General features: G+C 42.9%; 1 protein-coding gene across 2 annotated transcripts in view; it reads right to left on the reverse strand.

Moving 5' to 3' along the window:
* The window catches only part of TRPC7 (transient receptor potential cation channel subfamily C member 7), a 52,090-nt gene that overhangs the window by 13,213 nt on the left and 19,375 nt on the right, over nt 1–19,502 (reverse strand). For both annotated transcript variants that reach the window (XM_027904843.1, XM_027904842.1), the window contains exons 3-6: nt 11,489–11,653; nt 8,176–8,392; nt 3,804–4,037; nt 1,700–1,964 (exon numbers count right to left, since the gene is read on the reverse strand). In XM_027904843.1, the coding sequence (XP_027760644.1) occupies nt 1,700–1,964; nt 3,804–4,037; nt 8,176–8,392; nt 11,489–11,653 (881 nt within the window). The remainder of the gene's footprint in view (nt 1–1,699; nt 1,965–3,803; nt 4,038–8,175; nt 8,393–11,488; nt 11,654–19,502) is intronic.

Below are 19,502 nucleotides of genomic sequence, written 5' to 3' on the forward strand. Positions count from 1 at the left end.
ACAGCCACGAAAAATAAAGAAGGAAACATTGCTATAGCTGGTGGCTGCCCATCTGCCAAAATAACCTTGTAATTAGCTTATTAAAATTGTTTGAGACTGTCTACCCCGGGGCTTCTTGTTGAATGGAATGCCTAAGAAAGATTTTTGGGAGGAATGCAAATCTATTCTCTTTGTTTTGTAGGATGAAAGGGCTCGTTTTCACTGATCATCGTTTGACACTCCTGAGTGTTTAAATAATCAGAAGAAAGTAAGTATTTTTAAAATCTCTTCCAAATTCTTTAAAGGAAAATTCATGCTCATGGAAAATTTGCTTTATAATGACATGAAGTCCCTCCAGGATAAGCTGTCAGCAGGCTGAAGTTAAGGAGGAAGAGCTCTCCCCAGCCCAAGTATCCCTTGGGCATTTGAGCAATCTTTCCTCCACTGAGCAGTCATCACTTTTAGTGAATGTTTGCTCATTATTTCAATCAAAAGATGGTAACTCCTGCAAGATCCGCTTAGCTAATGAGTGCTAATAAGAGAGTTACTGTGCAGAATTGCATCAGAGACTGGAATTTGTTGCTGACGTGCCTGGGGGATGCCGTCAGTGAGGGTTGCTGTGCCACCAGGCAAGCAGGGATGGTAGTGACTCGACTTTTCTGTAAGTCTTGTGCTTCAAGGGCATCTCCTTCTCTTCAAATCTGAAGCAAGTCACAGCCCACACACTCAATTTTCTTCTCCCTCACTACTGGGCGCAGATAAATGTAGATGGGTCTGGTCTCATAAATCCTTCCATTGGAATGCACCCCGAGGCTACAGGAGAGGTCTGGGAGGCATATTTGGCTCAACCAGAGGAAGCAAACGCAATGTTGCAGGTTACACGTGGCACAAGGGGGTGGTGTGGTAAAACTGGAAGGCAACAGCCACTTGCAGCACAGAAATGATGCTGAAAAGGCCTTTCCTCCTAAGAGGAGTGATGAGCTCAGCCCCAGGCTCTCTGTGTAACCTGTTAGAGAACTGACACATCAAATGCAGCATCAAATGTCTGCTCTGCACCTGGAAACCACCGTGGGCTCAGGCACTGTGGGGTGGTTTCCCGGGATTCAGCTCCCAGCAAGGGGAAAACGTTATGCCAAACTTTCCCTCCCAGACAGGTGTGTGGGCAGGAACGTCCTCACTGTGTCCCTAAGGCCTTCACATGGCCTCTGCTGACAAGAAACCACATCCCAGGCGCCCAAATCCTCCCTTATTTTACACACATTTCACCTCGCAGTTTTAAGAACAACAATCTCAGGTTTAACTTTTTCCCCGCTCCATCTCCTGCCACGTTGAACTGAGCACCTCACTAAACCTTTTCCTGACCCACTATTTTGACTTCTAGAAAGGACCATTTCTGAACTGCTCGGCTCCCTGCACTCAGGCCTAGAGATGCCTGCCACAGGGCTGGAGCTGTGGGATGAGCTTCCCTGCCAAAATCTGGATGTGATTTCCCCCACACAGAAACTACCAGAGCACCAGCAATGGATCAGTAGGGATGGAGCCTTTCCTCTCTGAGATTACTGAGAAACTGCTCCACATCTGGCACAGGCTGCAAGGAACATCAGCTGAGCTTTTTTCAAGAAACTCTCACTAAAACACGAGAGGAGGCTGTTTGGAGCCAAGTCCCCGAAAATTCCAAGCCCGGAGCGGCAGGAACAGCCGCTCCCCCCGCGGTACTCACGTGGTGAAGGCGGGGTTGTACTTTGCACCCAGGTAGTAGGAGTAAAGGTTGAACATCCCAATCATGAAGGCGAGGAACACCATGATGAAGATGACCATGAACTTGAAGATATCCTTCACAGTCCTCCCCAGGGAGATCTGCAGGGGGCCGAAGCTTTCGTTGGCTGGAAGAATGTAAGCAATGCGGGAGAAGCTGAGTACCACAGCTATGGCATACAGGCCTTCTGAAATGATCTGGGGATCCGAGGGGAGCCACTTGTTCCTGGCTAAAACAATACATGGACACGGGGTGTTAGTAACAAAAGAGTGGCAGGTGGAAGCGATCGCGATAAATGACCCTTTTCCACACCGAATTTTGGCTTTGGCCAGGAGATAAAGAGAAAAGCAAAACAGTTTTGGAACAACTGTGCACTGAAGTCCTCAGCATGCTGGAGAATTAGTGAATTAATTGCATTTTTCAGGTGGTAAAGATGAGAAATGAACAAGTTACTGGGGTTTACTGAAGCCAAGCAGCAACAACAACAAAAAAACCCCAAACAACCAGCATGGCTTTAAAAAAACTTGGTGTTTTCTGTTTGTTGAATGTCAATTTTTCCATGTGAAGCCCTTGAGATGGAGAACCAAAAGCACGGCACAGTGGAGTGTAGCTATAGATTTTATACAGGGCACTGTGACAGTGTTTGGGAAGGGAGCATTAGGGAGACTGAGATCTCTATCCCCAGCACTCGATAAGAACGTTAGGATTTGTTCAGATAAAGCAGATATGAAGTGTATAATTTTCGTCTTATCTTTACAATAAAACCAGTTCTCACAGTCTAGTCACTGAAATATTTTTACCTAAAAAAGCTCCTTGTTGATACCAGATATGCATCATTTACTTAATCCACTGACAATTTGAACATTTATATTAACGTGGCTTATAAGGGTCCTTGCATCAACTGAGCTTCTTGATGAGAAGATCGTGGCTCAGAGCTAAAACATGTGACATCTTTAGGGCCACAGCAGCAAACTTAGGCATTATTTCCAGTAAAATCTGAACCAAAGGAAAAGCAGCAGATGGAGAAATTCACAGGATCTCGTTGTGATATTCTGTTCTGGACCCTTTGCACCTTTGGATCATGAACTCGCTTTAAGTGGATCAGCAGCAAACCAGAGAGGGAAAAATATCATCTCCATGGGCTCTCGCTTGCCTGGGCAGAAGGAGGGATGTTTTCCTTCAGGGGGGACACAACAAGCAAGGGGCTGAGCTGGTGGGACCACCAGACTGTGGTTCTGCACCTTACTGGGGGGTCAGGCCTCGTGTCCCTGGTGCTGCCTGGGGCAGGTCTGCAGTGTCTGCTGCCTCAGATCTCCCTCTCCAGCCCAAGCACATCACTGGAACAACCACCTTACAACTCCAGGGAGCAAATGGTGCCCATCTCTGGAGCTCCTGAAGCCTGCCTGTGAGCAAAAATCCTCCTGGGATTTGCTCAGGGTGACATGTAAAGCTTGCAGAGGGAGGGGTGCAGTGGATCCGGTCCCCACGCTGCACATCAAAGAAAAACCATTTCAGCCATCAAAAATAACGTTGTGAAAGCACTGCTGCTGCTTTAGCACTTACAGATGATGACTTACAGGCTCTACAAAACCACAGGTTTTTGAGGAGCAGCTCATGGATGTAATTGCTATTTTAATTTCCATTATACAGGTGTTGGATGTAACAGAAGCACAGAGTGCACCCACAGTTAGAGATGCAGCCCCTACGTTCTATATTTATTCACACATTTCCCTCCTCTCACATTTGGAAAACCAAGCAGGTTACTTCATCTGTAATGTAAATTGTACTCTGCTCACTCCCAGTTCCTGATTATCTGCTGCTCAAGCTACTTTTTCAGGATGTGATTGATCTGAATGTTGACTCGGGACAGCATCAGAGACTGGGCGAGGCTCAGATCTTTTCTGACTGTTTAGGAAGATGGCTGGAATGGGTAGATGTGGGAAGAATAATTTGGTTTAATTAGAAAAAAAAACCCCACATAAAATATCCCCAAAAGAAATCTGCTTTCAGCACTGGCACACATGAGCCTAAAAGAACAGTGAGCACTAGAGAACAAAAAGCATCTTACCATAGGTAAAGTAAGCAACTTCAGGGGGAAGGGTGACATTGTTGAGGTCGTCGTCTTGAACGTACTGGTCCACGTACTGTTGTGCTTCAGAGGCTTTGAGAAAAGCCATGAACCTGGCAGTGAATGATGCTACGAAGATGGACAGCATCCCAAAGTCCAGCAGGTTCCAGAGATGCACCACGTATTCCCGTGGCCCCTCTTCCCAGATCTCCTTGCACTCGGACCAGATCATGCCTGCGGAGAGGACAGGGTATGTTTAAACACATAGAAGGTGTGTTTGTGCTCAGACTGACCTGCTTCCTGGCCAACAGTGAAGAAAAGAACTCTTTAATGAAACTCGTTCTCGAGAATGGCTCGTGTCATCTTTTCTTAAAAATTCTTCCACAGTTATAGCTCACGTGTCCTTTTGTTCTCGTGAGGTAGAAATTTCATAATATCACTGTGTAAGTCAATGGCAAAGCTGATTTCTGGTGATGACAGAGAAAGCAGAAATTCTGATGGCACTAGAAAATCCTATTGCAGCTATATTTGGAAAAAAACTGTGGATTTCCTCTCTTGTCCCCAAAATCCCCTTGCTGAACAGTGCCACTGAAGATGGCCCTGCTTGCCCTGCTGCTGTTTCCCTCCTTCCCTCAGGTAGTGGGTGGGTCCATTTTGAGAATGCAAACAGAGCTGTGCAAGAGAAAAGATCCAGGAGTAGGTTCAGTGTGATTAGAGACAGGGTAAAAGGCAGAAGTTCTGCCCTTCCAACACTTTTCATAAAGTTTTTGGAATTAAATAATGATTTCCCATACATTAAAGTGTGATCTACCACTTTAAACACTGAGTTTAGCCCGAATTCAGGATTTCTGACAACAGACTTACAGATAAACCTATAAATGCCAAACGTAGTGAATTCAAATGCTTTGACATCTATCCCCTACTGGGAAGTGCTGGGGCAGACAGGTGAATTCAGCAGGCAAGAATTCAGGTCAGATTCACTAACTTGCCCAACTTTCAATCACAGCAGGGCTCCAGGGTCAAACCCTGCTCCTGAGTAGATAAAGTGTTGGAATATTTAACCCACTGATAAATATTTCCTGCACTCTCCCCAGTCCTGTTTCCATAGCAGCAGCAGCAAAATTCTTGTTCAATCACGAAGGAGCAGTGCCTGCCCATTTCCACGTGGCCTCCCGCAATCTTCTCCTTCTTGTGAACTCCTTTCATCCTCTCTGCTGGAAGCTGTCGTGGTGTGGCACGGAAATGCATTTGCTGGGCTACTTCTGAGACTCCTGGAAGCACAGGAGTGTCCCAGGAGGTGCCCTGGAAAGCTGGGTTAGAAGCAGGGAAACAGGTCAGTGGGAATCCAGCCCGAGGGTGGAGGAGTGGAGAGCTGCTGCTGTCAGTGCCTGCGTGCAGGGGAGGATTTTAGGAGAGAAAGGAAAGCTAAGCTGTCCATATCCCCCCCATCAGCTAAAGCATAGCCAGCCTGTGACCTCCACAGCCCTGGAATGGCCAGGTGGGTCCCTGGAGATGTGCCCTGATGTGGGTTATGCCCTGCATAGCAGAGGGAGGGCAGGAGAGGAACCTCTGCAGGTGCTTGGCTGAGTAAAAGCAGCAACTTCATCCCAAACTGTCACTCAAGGTTTAATAATAAATAGCCTCAGGGAGCAGGTGGAAGAATTGGTTTCTCAGGAATTTTCCTGGAGCGAGGATGAAATATTAAAGAGACATTTCTTGCTCTAAAATGCTTTTTAAACTCCCTGGGATGATGGATAGGAGCCATTAGCCCCACGTGTGACGCATGTGTGTCGCGTGAAGGTACGAAAGCTCTCCAGGAAACATCACGTGGCAGCATCACCCAGTAAAGCATTCGCTCTCTGATGACCAGAAATGACTTCTCTGGTTGAAATATTAACTCTCCCGTCCAAATTTATTTCTAATCTCGCTCCCTTAATATACCTAAGTCACAGATTAATGGAGAAGGAAGTGTCTAAAACTGAGTAGACTGACTAAAATTAGAATCACTCAGTGAAAGTGTCACACTATTGGCCTATAATCATTCTTTTAGCCAGCTGTGTTACAATACTTTTTTTTAAAGATGTCTATTCAGGATAAGTAGAAAAGTTCCAGTAATTATTCAGCCAGTACTGCTGGATGATTGTATATACATTGAGAGAGAGTGTTTCAAAGCTTCTCCTTAAGTAAAAGCACTGAGAAGAGAAAAAGCAGCTAAAATTCAGGGGATGGGACATAAGAGGTCATTTCCCTGAGTTTAATGCACAGGGATGTGGGATATGAGCAGCTCCTGCATGTCTCTTGTTCCCCCACAGCAGGGATAATCAGAAATGTCACCTTGATCAGCAGGTCTGCTTTCAGCAGGGGAAGGAAAGTTAAGCTACAGGCACAGCCCATCTGGAAGAAAAATGGGAGTGTGCAAGAAGTGCTGCTCACCACCTGTGCACTGAGGAGCAGTTTGTCAGATTTTATATCCTCTGGCCTGGGACATAAATCAGGAGCAGCTGATGTTGCAGAGATGCCTTTGAACCTTCCTGGATCCACCAAAGGCTGTTGCATTAAGAGATTAGTAGTGCTCAGATTGCATCTACCCAGAGTTCAGCTGCTACCCAGGCTGCTTTTGCAGTGGGGATTTTGTCCAGTTAAATGACATCTGCAGCCCTTCCCTGGTCTGCTCACATAACTCCATCACAGAAGGCTGCTAAGCTGATCTATGTCAGCCACTTTTATTTCATTATCATTCTACTTATCTATAAATATTTATAATAACCTCTAAGCTTTTAGCACCAAAAGGCTGGGCAGTCACCACCCTTAGTCCTTAAAGGTTAAGGTCACACATGGGGCTCAACAAGTGCCCAAGTCTCTGTGCCAGCTTCGGGCCATCTGCATCAAACTTTCACCTCCAGGATTGCTGAAAGGTTTTTGAAGCTTTCTGTAGGCGTGCAGGTGAAACGGCCAGAGCAGATTGTCAGTGCAGATGTAGGCAGTCATTAGAAAATCTCATTATACTCAAGAGTCTGGACAATGAATCACCTCTCTTCTCCCAGAAAAGTGAAAACCTTTGCTCTAAATGAAATGTTTTCTTCTTCATCTCTCAGGAACTCACCAAGCAGACAGATACCTACTGCCCATAAGAAAAGAATACCTCGTCTAAAATCTAATCATCTTGTCCAACTGCTTTAATATCATTTTAAAAATATATCTTACAGACTTACTCTATCCAGTCTGGCATCTATTCAGTATTTTCTAGCCTAATATCCTGCATGGGATTCTGATTATTGCAGGGACAGGGAACAAAGAAACAGTGGCCAGGAAGTCATCAGATAGAGCAGCCCTATCCTATTTTTCAGGGGATTTAATGCCATCAGTACTTATGGAACAGTGGAATTATTTGCTGCAAGAGAAGAATCCGAATCATGGTGGTGAGCAAAAATAGATATAAAGGAGGCAGAGAAAGATTCTGCAGAGCTGATAAGCTCAATTTCCCAATAAATCCTCCTGAGCTTGTTTAGATTAGCAGTTCAAGCTGACTGATCTGCCAGGAATAAATGAAGCCTGTAGGAAAAGTCATACATCTGAATCTGCCTAAAACTCCTTGGAAATTTAACCTGTGCCTGTGACATACTTCTGCACCTGAAGGGTTCACCCACATGAATCCTTACTTTATAATTGTTGAAGAACTTTATTTCTTTCAAAAGATTTGAGCTCTATGCTGTCCTCTCACCTGTAGAATTGTCACACTGGGAATTTCATAAAACCCAACTCTTGCTTGCCTGACAGTTTTCATCACTAGATCTCAGAGTGCATTGCAAAAAAAAAAAAAAAAAAAAAAAAAAAAAAAAAAAAAAAAAAAAAGGCAAATAACATTATTTTCATTTTTTCAGACAAAATAGCTGAGGTTCAGTGAATTAGAATAGGATCATAATAAGATGCCATGGCAGGGTAATAAATCAAGCAGGCTCCCCACACTTCTTTCTGCTCACTTTAGGTGGAGCAACATCCTAGACTGAAGCTACAACTTTCTCTTATAGTACTACCTTCTTTAAGATGCAATGGTTAAACCAACAGAGGCCAACAGGCAACATCCATAGCATTTCCCACAGAAAGTGGAAAATCAGGAAAGTGAGAATTTCCCGAGCATCCTTCAACAGCTTCAAAAGCAGTGACCAAACCCAAAATTAATAATTCAAAAGTCCTGACCAAAATTAAACCCTTTTATCACCTTTTAATCGAAACTCTGCCATCAACCTCTAGGCTTATGGTGGTTTGTTTTCATTTCAGGGGTGTTTTCTTGGTTTGGGGGTATTTTTTGTCATGTTATTCCCAAGGAGCTTGAATTTCCCCAGAGGACTTGCAGACACTTGGTCTTACTCACCCAACACCCACTTCATGATGAGCAGCTCTGTCCACGAGAACTGGGTGGTTTTGACTCTGAATATTTGTTTCGGGTGGTCCGTGATGGTCTCGTTGGGGAGGTTTTTGACTCCCTCGAATCGATCCGAGGCGTTCACCACCAGCAGTCCCAGGAAGATGGTGAAAGAAACCGCGTGTGCCACGAACTTCATGAAAGGACTTCTGAGGGTCCGGCCCAGCTGCAGTGGAGCACAAAACACACAGAGGATTTTAATTAATTAATTTATTTATTTATTTTTAATTTATCCACCTCCTGGGAGTTTTTTTTTCCCTGTAAAAATTTGAATATTATTATATTCATATATATAAACATTTGAATGTTTTCTCGTAAAAAGTTTCTACATTTTGCCCAAGGTGAGAAGGATTCAGAACTTATTTGTGGATCATTAGCTAAATTGGGTGTAGATTTGTTCCAGTTGTTATTTGCTATTACTAGACATTATGCTTTGGGTGATTTTCTATCTTATATTGCTCCTTTAAACCCACACATAATATCTAATTGTCCTGACCATATGGGGAGTGGAAAATTAAAAGACAGGACATTTGTATGAGAGACATGTTTGTTTGTAGATGTGAGTGTGAATGTACTTATGTGTCAATATAAATCCTAGTGATGGACACAATTCTCATCCTTAAATTACTATTATATATTAGAATCTTTTATTAATGGTGAATTTTTGATTCATTTTCAATGAGTAAGAAACAGCTTTCTGTTTAAATATTCTCTAGCAATGCTTTCTGTATGCTTTGCTTTGCTAATCTTCTCTCATAATTACTACAAAATCTGGGGAATCACTCCCAGAACACAAGGATTTATTTCAGGACATTAAGCCAAGAACCAGAGCAGCAGCTCTCTTCTCTACAGATAATATTTGTTCCATTTTTCTTGAGAGGCTTTCTTGGTTAATGAATTTAAACATCGTTCTTTTTATTTTACATTTTCTGTGAACTAAAAAAAACCCAAAACCAGAGTAGAAGCATTTTCAGGAGCACCAGAACTGATGTTGGACACGACAGAGAGCAATGGAAGAGCTGTCCTGGATGGGCCCTTTGCAAACATCCCTCACAACAAATTCCCCTTGGCGGCAAGGTGTCATCAAATTTTTCTTAGTATCTGCTCACTTAATCGTGAAACTTCCTAGGAAATATGAAAAAGGACTAAAAAAGGCAATTCCTTGGGGTTTTATTTATCTCTAAGAGTAGATCAGTTCAAAGGAACCCAGCTCTCTGGTCACCCAAGAGCAGGAAATATTGGAAAAGCAAAGCTCTTGTCATTGTATTTTCAGGCAACAGACTGTACAATTTTTCTGTTCTATCTTTTATCTTCCCTTTTGATCACCAGTGAAAAAGGTTTGGGAGACCAACGGTTCATTTCAGAGTCATGGCCTGAAAGAGGCGGATGAGTCAACTCGGATATTTCAGGACAGGACGGGCTCAAACTCCACAGGGCTTGTCAACAGTTTGTGCATCCAGAGGTGAATGAATGACTGACACTAAAATTGACTGAAAAATAGACAGTTCTGTGCAACTGAATGCAAAAGAATCCTTAAAGCTGAGTTGCAAACTCCAGTCAATACTATTTGCCAAGTTTTGGAGGGAGTATTTGATATGGTACATCCTAACCCCACAGAGTTTTATTAAGGAAAATTTTCCACTGGGGAGGAAAGGTTTGAAAACAAGTTTCTTGTTAAGATACACGAGGGAAGGAATTCTTTTGAGATATGAATTCCTCTATTATTCTATGTGAAACTGCAGAATTTGATCATCTTAAGCTTGTGATGCACAGTAATATTGGCCAGGACAGCTCCTATGAGCAGTATTCCTCATTAGAGATTTCCTTAATTTTTCTCACTGCCTTAGTCCAGAAATTAATTCCTGATTCATTCCTGGGCATTTGTGTGTCTCTTAAAACAGGCCTGACTTGAGTTAAGTTAAATATTTCAATTATCTGTTACTATGGAAAAATTTTTTCATTACCCAGCTGTGTATCAAGATTGTTTCCATCAGTTAAAACCAAGTAAAACACTTGTAAAATGGACCAGGACAAAACTGGGCTGCTCAGAATCACAAATCTTCTGCATCACACACAAATCTTCTCTAATACCCCCATCCTTTCAGTGGATCTGCTGCCTGGGGGGGAATTTTCTGCAGTGACACTGGGAGAGGATTCAAAGCTCGTGGATCAATCCCCAGCCCTTGAACTTAATAATGATGATTTAGGGGGAGGTGCCAGTTCATGGGGGGAAAAATGCATTTGTTATTCCGTTATTTCTCTCACAATCAAAAAAATCAAGACTCCATTGTTCTGATCAAGGCAAATCTGTGCATAGAGAGACAATCCCCGCCTGAAAGAAATGTCAATTGGACTCTGTGCTGGAAGGTTACATGTTGTTTTTTACAGTCTAAAGTGAGGTGAAAAGAAAGGAACACTGAAAAGTGAGAATGCATGAAAGGTTGAGTGTAATGAAATCAAAGTTGATGAAAAGTTAAATCCCCCTCCCTCCATTTTAATTCCAATAAACCTCCCTCAAGAAATTAAATACAAGTGACTTTCTCAGTAATTTCTTTTTTCTGTTGTATAACCATTTTATTTTTAAATTGTTTAACTTCATTTTATTTCTCCTTAGTTTTCATGCCTTTCATGTAAACTCTCCACTTATTTCTAGTCCAATTGTTCTTCCCACCTATTGCTGTATTCAAATGTGACCTGTGTAATTCTGAGAATGCACCACAAATGTTGCTGTTGGCTGGTCCTTCGACCTCTGGGTCTCAAAAACCCTTCTGCTCCATCTGATCTGTATTTGGGAACACTGCATCATTCCAAGTTTCATCATCTTTTCTCTCAAAAGCAGAAGGGTTTTTATGATTCAGTCTAATCTCTGCAGCACTAAGAAGTTCCCTGGGGCTTGCCAGACTTTCAGGCCCGTGTGCCATAATAATGCTCAAGAGTCTTCTCTCTTTTAGTTATTCCCAATATTGGTGGCTCTTTATTCTTTCTTCACCCCACTCCTGTGTGGTGAAGGTGTCCATTTCTAACTGTTCTTTTCTTGTCCACCACTGCCTCACCCTATTTCCCCACCATCCCACCTTTAAAACTGATGAACCCCAAGCCATGCCTGTTAGTTCCAGGTGTGTATGTCAATCAACACCCCAGGCTCGCTCTCCTGTGGGTACCACGAATCACCTCCCAGGGACATGATGGAAAAAACACTCGACTTCATTCCAGGCCCTGGATGAAGTGACCACAGACCCCCTGCACCTTGCTGAGGTCATACCTTGCTGCAGGGAGCGATCCAGTAGGCTATGGCAAGGAAGGGCAGGCCAATGGAGACTCCAAAGACAGCCAAGAACTTCACAGCTATGGATTGCTGCCGCAGGCCGGAGAGGTTCTCGTACCACATGGTGAGCAGCTGCTGCTGGCAGTTGGGGTGAGCAACAAACTGGGGGGGAAACAGAGATAAAGGTGTCAGTGGCATTATCTGAGGAGGGTGAGATTTCAGGGAATGCCCTGATGAACTTGCCCACGGGACAAGACAGGGCATCTTTGTTGTCACAAAGAACTGCAAACCACGTACCCCAAATCCCCAGGTGCTGGCAGAGCGTGTTCCACTTCTCCTCCTCATCTTCTCTAAAGAAAAGGGTTTTTTTTTTTTTTTTAAATGATTAAAAAGCACAATGGTTGGGCTAAAACACAAAATCCATCAGTGGACAGCACTGACAAACTATCTCTGAGCAAGTTACTTCTTGGGGTAATACAATCTACACAGAGAATCTAAAAAGAAGCAGAGGTGTTTTGAGGTCAAGCTGAAAAAATCCTGTGGTGATTTGCTAGACACTTAGACCATTGGCATAGTAGGTTTACACAGCACTAGAACTATCTTGTTATATTCACTGCGTGAAGACTAAAAGTGAACCATCCTGCAGGGTTCTCCTGTAAATTATAAGAGATCTGGCCAGTATTTGATGACTTTAAATGCTTTATCTCAGAGTATCTTTCAAAAAAACGACGGCTCCTTCTTTACTGATCAGACAAAAAGACAAATCTGAAAGCAGGAGGAAAAAACTGTGGTGCTCTGGTACAGAAAGTACATGTTTTGTATCCTGGAACTGAGACTATTCCTCAGTTTATTGTTCAGAGGTAAAAGAAAAGGCAGACGAGGGAAAAGGGCAATTTCTTAACGGCAAAGTTACAGCAACACCAGATCCCACGTAACAATTTTATAAAAAAAGATTAAACTTCTTGATTTTATGTTGTCCTTCCAGATGATTGAATTTAGAATGTGCTAATTGCACTGGCAGAAGTGAGGGTTTCATTTTTTAGTTCAGTGGCTGAATAGATGTTCCTGGGAGGGAAATGTAAAATGTCCCACTATTTCAAGGAGCAGAACTTTCTGGAGGTGGAGGGGAGGATGAAGGAGGTCAAGAGGGAAAGAGAGGAGGAAAGAAAAGGTTACTGAGGGCTTGGTGACCAACCTTGCCCTGTGTCAGCCCTTTCAGCTTTACCCAGCTGGGGGATTTCAGCTGTCTCCTGTAGTTTTATTGTAACTGAAAAGTAGAGAAAACTCTCGCTGTGCTTTCATCTTCCCTATCTGTGAACTTAATGGACTCTTTTTGGCGTGTTTGCATAATAACAAAACTGTTAAATGTGAGTTGAAATGATCAGCTCATCGCTGGTGCAGAATGAAATACAGTTGCACAGTAATTAGGGTTGCTGTGCAATAGCACTTTTCCTTCATTAATAGCACATTAGCAGCTATTTAAAATGTGCTTCTTCAGATGAATTAGGCTTTGGGGTCTACATTTCTCAGAAAGAAAAATAAAAATCAAAAAAAAAGCCAGTGAGACTTTACCACTGAATAAGTCAATCAGAAAGAAGACATTTGGTAGGCACTTTTGACCTCCTTTGTCTTTGGATTTTTTTTTTTTTTCCTGGAAATATTAACATTTAATGTGCCTTTTTTTAAGCTGCTTTCAAAAATAAGAAAACTTTGAGAAAAGGTAATTATAAATCATGAGTTTTAGTCCTTCTAAGCATTTAAATTTTAAGGTGGAGGTGATGACAGCAGTACCACAAGGAGGCATTTCCTAATGTCCAGTGTTTGTGCTAATGCTGCTTGGGCTCTTTATCTTTCTGGTAAAAGGACAGAAGGATGAAGTGGAAGGAAGTTCAACAGAGAATTAATGCCTTTTGTAAAATTTATTTTCAGATGTGACGAATTCAACAACTCATGGAAAGGAGAATTACGCTGGTAGATGTGCAGACTTCTGAGCTGAAGGGCCCAAGCAACACCCAGGCTTCCTCCTCTTGCAACTATTCATTGCATTATGAGAATTGTTTCAGACAGAGAAGTTCAGTTGTCCTTGGCAATGAGACAGCCAAAGACTTTGGCTGGTTTGGCCCTTCCAGAGAACTCATCAGACATTTTAATCTGCTCATTTTTTCCCTTTGTCTGGGAACAGCTACAATGAAAATACAAATACAGGAAAATTGAGAGGGAATTGTCATAAAACGCAGCTCAGTGGAACGATTTATTCTGTTCAAGGCAATAAAGATGGGCAGCAGGCCACAGAGCCTCAGTGGTGTTCATCTCCCTCTGATTATTGCAGAAATGAGATAAGAAAGATCAGAGCATGGATGAGTTTGGATCTGTGGTTTGCTTACAGCAAGCAGGACGGTTTTTCATGATGTCAGACAATAATGAAACACACAGTGACCCCTGGCCACTGCCAGCCCTCTCCCCATCAGCAGCTGGTCTCAGATCTCCTGAGAGATGTTACAGAGCCACTGGACTTCCTCTCTTCCCTGGGAATGGGCACTGACACCGAGTTCAAGATGACACTGATGCTTTGCTTGGTGACTTGGGCACGGAGAGGAGCAGAGCTTGAGACAGAAGTGTGGCAGAATCCTTCAAAATGTGATGAAAAACGGTGATATTGAATTTCAGAGGGCAGTGCTTTTTCAGAGTTCCCATTAAGTGCTCTTTTCCTTTCTTCAGCACTGGAAAATGAGGCTGGGAGGCTTTTAGGGACAAACTGTGGATGCTCCTGTGCTGCATCCCAGAAGATGAGAGAGGCAGGGAGTGCTGCAGCAAGAGTGGTGTGAGCAGGGCTGTGCAGGAGGGCAAGAGATCTCTGATTGAAATGGAAGCCCTGGCAGGGAGGGGATTGCCTGGCTCCAAACCCAGCCATTTAGAAGCATAAAGTGCTTTATCTCCCAGTCCCCTCCAAGCTGATAAGGGTAATGCAGCAGGATCTGGGAGCTCAAGCAAAATGTTTGCCAGTGCTTCTGCATTCAGCAACCACGGTGGGAGCTGCTCTGGTCCCATGGCACTGGGACCCCAGTAGATGGCACTGGTTTTTCCTTATACTTCTGATTTGGGAAGGAAATTGTGCTTCCCTCCAGCCTATCAGTCACACAGCTTTTTAAGTTAAAAAAAAAAAAGGCTAAAGAAAAAAATATAATAAAGTCACACATCAATCTGAAGAGTCAGCCCTAATAACAAAGCTGCCAAAGCAGCATTTTTGAGAGGCACTGCAAGACTCAGCAAAAGACACTTCCAAAAGCCCCTGTCATGTGTGCCACAGGGGATTACATGATAGAGATGAACATTTTTTCTGGAATATGGGGAAAAAAAGCCTCTGAAAGCCTTCAGTGGGAATTGAAAGGGCCCAAAGGAACTGTTTTACACACAGAAACAGCGTTTGAGGCCGCTGTGGAAACCACATTGAGCAGTAACTTTTCCATGTTGCCATCTAATTTGATGCATGACAGCTCTTTCTGGTAACTCAGCAGGTATATGCATTGTGGGAAAGCACCTCACAGCTCTCATTTTTTTCCTCAAAATACTTGTTCAAAAACGCAGAAGTTTCACTACACAGATGATAAAGTACCTGTATGCCTCGATAAATACATAGGAAGTTACTTCTGGTAGAAAACACTGTGATAGAGAGACTTTTAGTTTCTGTTTTGTGTTATATTGAGCAGAGAAAGAGCCTGTGATGAGGAAAATGTGCTGTTCAGTATTAGCACTGACTTGCCTAAGCTGCCAGTGGGTAGGCACTGTTTAAAACAGTCCTAAACCCCTCATGATCCCTGTTTTAAGGGCATCCCTCCCATCCTGTGGCACATAAGAGATAAGCTACAGCCAGGTGACAAACAAAAAAAAACCAACACAAAACTCACACATCAAAGAGGAAAAAAAGGGGGAAAAAATAAAAATAAATATAAGAGAGAAAATGAGAGAAGAGAGAAGAAAGAGGAGAGGAGAGAGGAATCTCTACCTTGAACAGAAAGAAGGTGTCAGCAAAAATAAGGAAACTTATGGCAAGACAGGTAAAAGACGGAGATCAGCCTCAGGTGCTTGGAATTGATCATGCAAAAAGAAACCAGTATCTCTTTTATTACTGAAATAATTCTAATTCCCTTAAAAGGGCAGAAATCTCCCACTGAAGCAGAAGAATGAACCACCCTGACAGGATCATTTCACTGCTAATGCACCCTACCCTGCACAGCCAGGGGCTGAGGTAGGAAGGACAAACTCATCAGGGAAGCAGTGCAAGCAGTTTAAAAACCTGCATGTCAGATCTAACAAAGCAAAGCTGTGACTGGAACATCCTGAGGTGCTCCTGTCTCGTTCTCTGAGCTTGTCCCTTCCCTCTCGGCCTTGTGGCAAACCTGGGTGTGTTTAATCACTGGGGGAGAGTTGAAAAGGAGCTGCATAAATAGACTTTCATGATGTCAAGAGACACTGGCAGGGGAAGGGATGAGCCCTTTCCCTTCCCTTCTTGTAGCTGCATCCCTGTCCTTCAAACAACCTCTCTGGGTTCGTTATTAAACATTTATCTTTTGATGTAGCTCATCAGTTCTGCAAGGCTACAGTGAGAGCACATTTTAGGCTGCAGCACCTGCTCACGTGAGCCCTGATGGGATGTTTAATGTTGCAAATGCTGGAGATGTGAGTTAAAATGCTGAAAACCCTTTGGGTGACTTATTTGAATTACAGGCAAAAGTGAGGGGGGCAGAAACGGGGTTGTACCCATGGCTTTTTCAATTTTGCCACGGCAGGAGGCTTGGAAATGGATGATCTTTAAGGTCCCTCCCAAACCAAACCGTTCTACGGTTCCAAAGAGGGTTGATGATGAATTAAAAGGTAAACTTGTGTCAACATGCAAGGGGCAGAGAAAAAAAAATGAATGAAAGGATTAAAACAGAACATAATCTCTTTGCCTTCATGGCTTTTTCCACTTTTGAAGATTTTGAATAAAATACTTTTCTTGAACTGAAATGTACTTTCTGGGGGGAGGGAAAAAAGGTGGAAAATGGGCCAGAACAGTTTCTTGATCCAGCGGAAGACCCACCTATTGCAGAGCTGTTTCACCTGATGCAGAGCAGAAGATGGCAGAGCTCAGTGGGAATTCCTGAAGTTTGCCAGGAAACACAGCACAGGAAAAAACCAGCACAAGCATCAGCCTTTTCTTATCTTCACCTTGTACTCTGCTCTCAGAACCCCCAAGTGCACAGAGAGCCCTTTGTTTTGTAGCAGCTCTTCTGAGACACCTCAGCAGAAGCAGATGGGAAATGATATATGATATTTTATATTTATTTTGTGCTCTGGAGAGCAGAAGAGATGTGCCTTTAGCAAATGTTTGTGCCAATGAATTCTGACAGGTGAGGTTGTCAGAGGGTAAATATGGCTGGAATTTGGCTCGCTGATTGCTGTTGTGGCTGGTAAGAGGGGCAAGTAAAGCTGTGGAGAGTTTAAGAAAGAAAGTACTTGCCCTAGTGCCGATGAATTAAGAATAACAGCTATAGTTCCTTTCCAAACACTCATATTGTGACACTGGGACCTTTTCACAAAAGAGACCTCCTCTAATTATAGTGAATTCTATCCATGGCCACAGGCCCAGTTTTAAAAACCCTTTGCACCAGAGGAACCTGACAAGGGAGAGCCAAAGCAGGTCAAAACTCCTTCATCCAGATGCAAAAGAAAGATTTTAACAGAGGAAAGAAAATTCAGCTGATCAAGACTCGTTCCAGTGGGATCTGACCAGGGCACAAGAGGAAACCCTGCGTGACCAAAGGTCCTCTGAGATGTTGCTGCAGACACACAGAGAACATGAAGCAAAGAAACAGCCCTGCCCTTTGGAGGATTGTGCAGCTTTCCCTCTGTCCCTGGGGTTCATTTGACTGTCTAATGGCACAACACAAATATTCATGAGGCTCTGGCTCATCCTTCAGATGAGCTTTCTGACAGGTCTGGTGAGTGTTCAGCCCTGACTTCAGCATTTCTGAACCTGGTAGCAAAGGCAAAAAAAAGGTTTGCATTTGGAAGGAGGGCCCAGGTGAGCTGGAATGATCAGGAAAAAACCCCAGCTGGTTGTGCAGCTTCAGTCTCTGAGTTACTTTTTAGGCATAAACACATCAGTATTTAGTATGGCTTTAGTAATAAGTTACACCTTCCATAAAACCTTTCACAGGTTTCCTTCTGAGCCAAAATATCTCTCTTATTAGAGCCATTTGGCAGTGGGTAAATACTTGCACCAAATCCCAGGATACTCACACATTCCCCAGTTTCATAAATCCCATATCTGTGTCTGCTTGCTGGTTGACCTGAGTTATCCTGTACAAAATTCTGATTGTGAACACTTAAAACCTTAGCACAGCTACAGTTTGCAATCACATCTCTGACCTGTGACTTGGGAAAATGATCCCAGAATGATCCCTTTGGGATGGAAACAGGCACAAAATAAAACCCAAGATAAAAAAGTAAGTCTAACAGAAAATAAAAATAAAGGGGTAAATAAAATTGCCAAGGCCATTGCAAATGTAATTTACCCATTGACACAAATGCTCTTCAGTGCTGAGTGAAAAGGCAAAATTAATAATTCTCCTAGCAGTTGAAGGAATGGAGACTTTTGTTGTCTTTCTCTTAATTTTACATCATATGAAATGAAAATGTAAGTCTGATATATTTGAGGTGTGTAACTGGAAAATGTAGAACTTACACAAGTTCTTTCATTGGTTCAGTTTAAACCTTGTTCTGCCTGAAGTTACTTTATAATTTGACTTCTGAGACCAGGATGGGGCTCTTTTTTTGTGCTCAGAATTGTTCTGTAGGGTCATGAATAAGGTGCTTGGCTCTTTGGGAAACTTCACTTTCAAATTCCACTTGGCTGCATGTTTTCTGAAGAGATTTACTGTCAATGTCTGATTCCTCCTCTTTTTACATACATGAATAAATCTTATCCCTGAATTATTTATCTGAAAACAAGCAGCTGAATTGCAAGTCCCAGCCTTTAACATTCCAGGATTTTCATATCTGTGCAAAAATCAAACCCTCTTGAAAACCCTTATTATTGAATTATTCATCTGAAAACACGGCACAATAAAAAACTACCGAACAACAACGTCCCCTTGGTATCTGAAAAAACAACCACAGTGGGCACAGGAGGAGAAATTTAAAATTCCATAGGCTATTCCCCTCCTAGGAGAGCCAGGAACTGTTTCCCCTTGGCTACATGGTGAAGAATCTGGGCTGTTCTCGAGCTCAGATGTCTCTGGTGTGGATGGTTCCACTCCCAGCAGAGCTGAAGGAGAGGCAGACTCACTCACAGGATAAGGCTCCTCTTTTCATCAGGTATAAAGTCCCAAAAATGTGCTCAAATGCAGGGTGATGAGAAGAAAAGCCTCCCCCTGGGACAGTATCCATGTAGACATCCAAATCTGAACACCACTTGGGAAAACACCCTCAAGAACTTGAAATACTGAATTTTTATGGTTGGGTTTTTTGTCTAAGAGAAAATGGCTGTAGATCCATGCAATGAGTTTGATGTGTTCCTTTGTTGAATTGTCAATATCCTGATGGACATCTAAGAGCCTGTGGCACTTTGCAGACGAAAATAATTAAATCTGCATATTACATTAAACTGGGAATACTGCAAACACCATCCAGGGGGGAGAAATGATTCATTTAAGCCTTAAGAGGATGGATGTATGGGCAGGAAATAACAAAATGAGGTTCGTCACGGAAAAGGAAAAAAATTAAAACATCTGGGCAAGAGGAAATAATCAGAGTCAGAGATGGTAGTGGGAGGAAGGAACCTTGCTGATGAAATACTCAGAGATATAGAAATGTTTTCTCTGAGGACGGGAAGTGACTCTTTCCCTTTCCAACCTCTGACAAAACACCTGTAATATGCAACTAAAAATGTAAAAAGAAAAATTACGTGGATAAGCTGAGGAGTCCAGAACGACCAGAGTGTTTCCACTGTTCCCTTGGATATTAATTT

Source organism: Empidonax traillii, unplaced genomic scaffold (assembly GCF_003031625.1).
Source record: "Empidonax traillii isolate 1590-97213 ecotype Southwest subspecies unplaced genomic scaffold, ASM303162v1 scaffold1098:size185937, whole genome shotgun sequence".
NCBI lineage: Eukaryota > Metazoa > Chordata > Aves > Passeriformes > Tyrannidae > Empidonax > Empidonax traillii.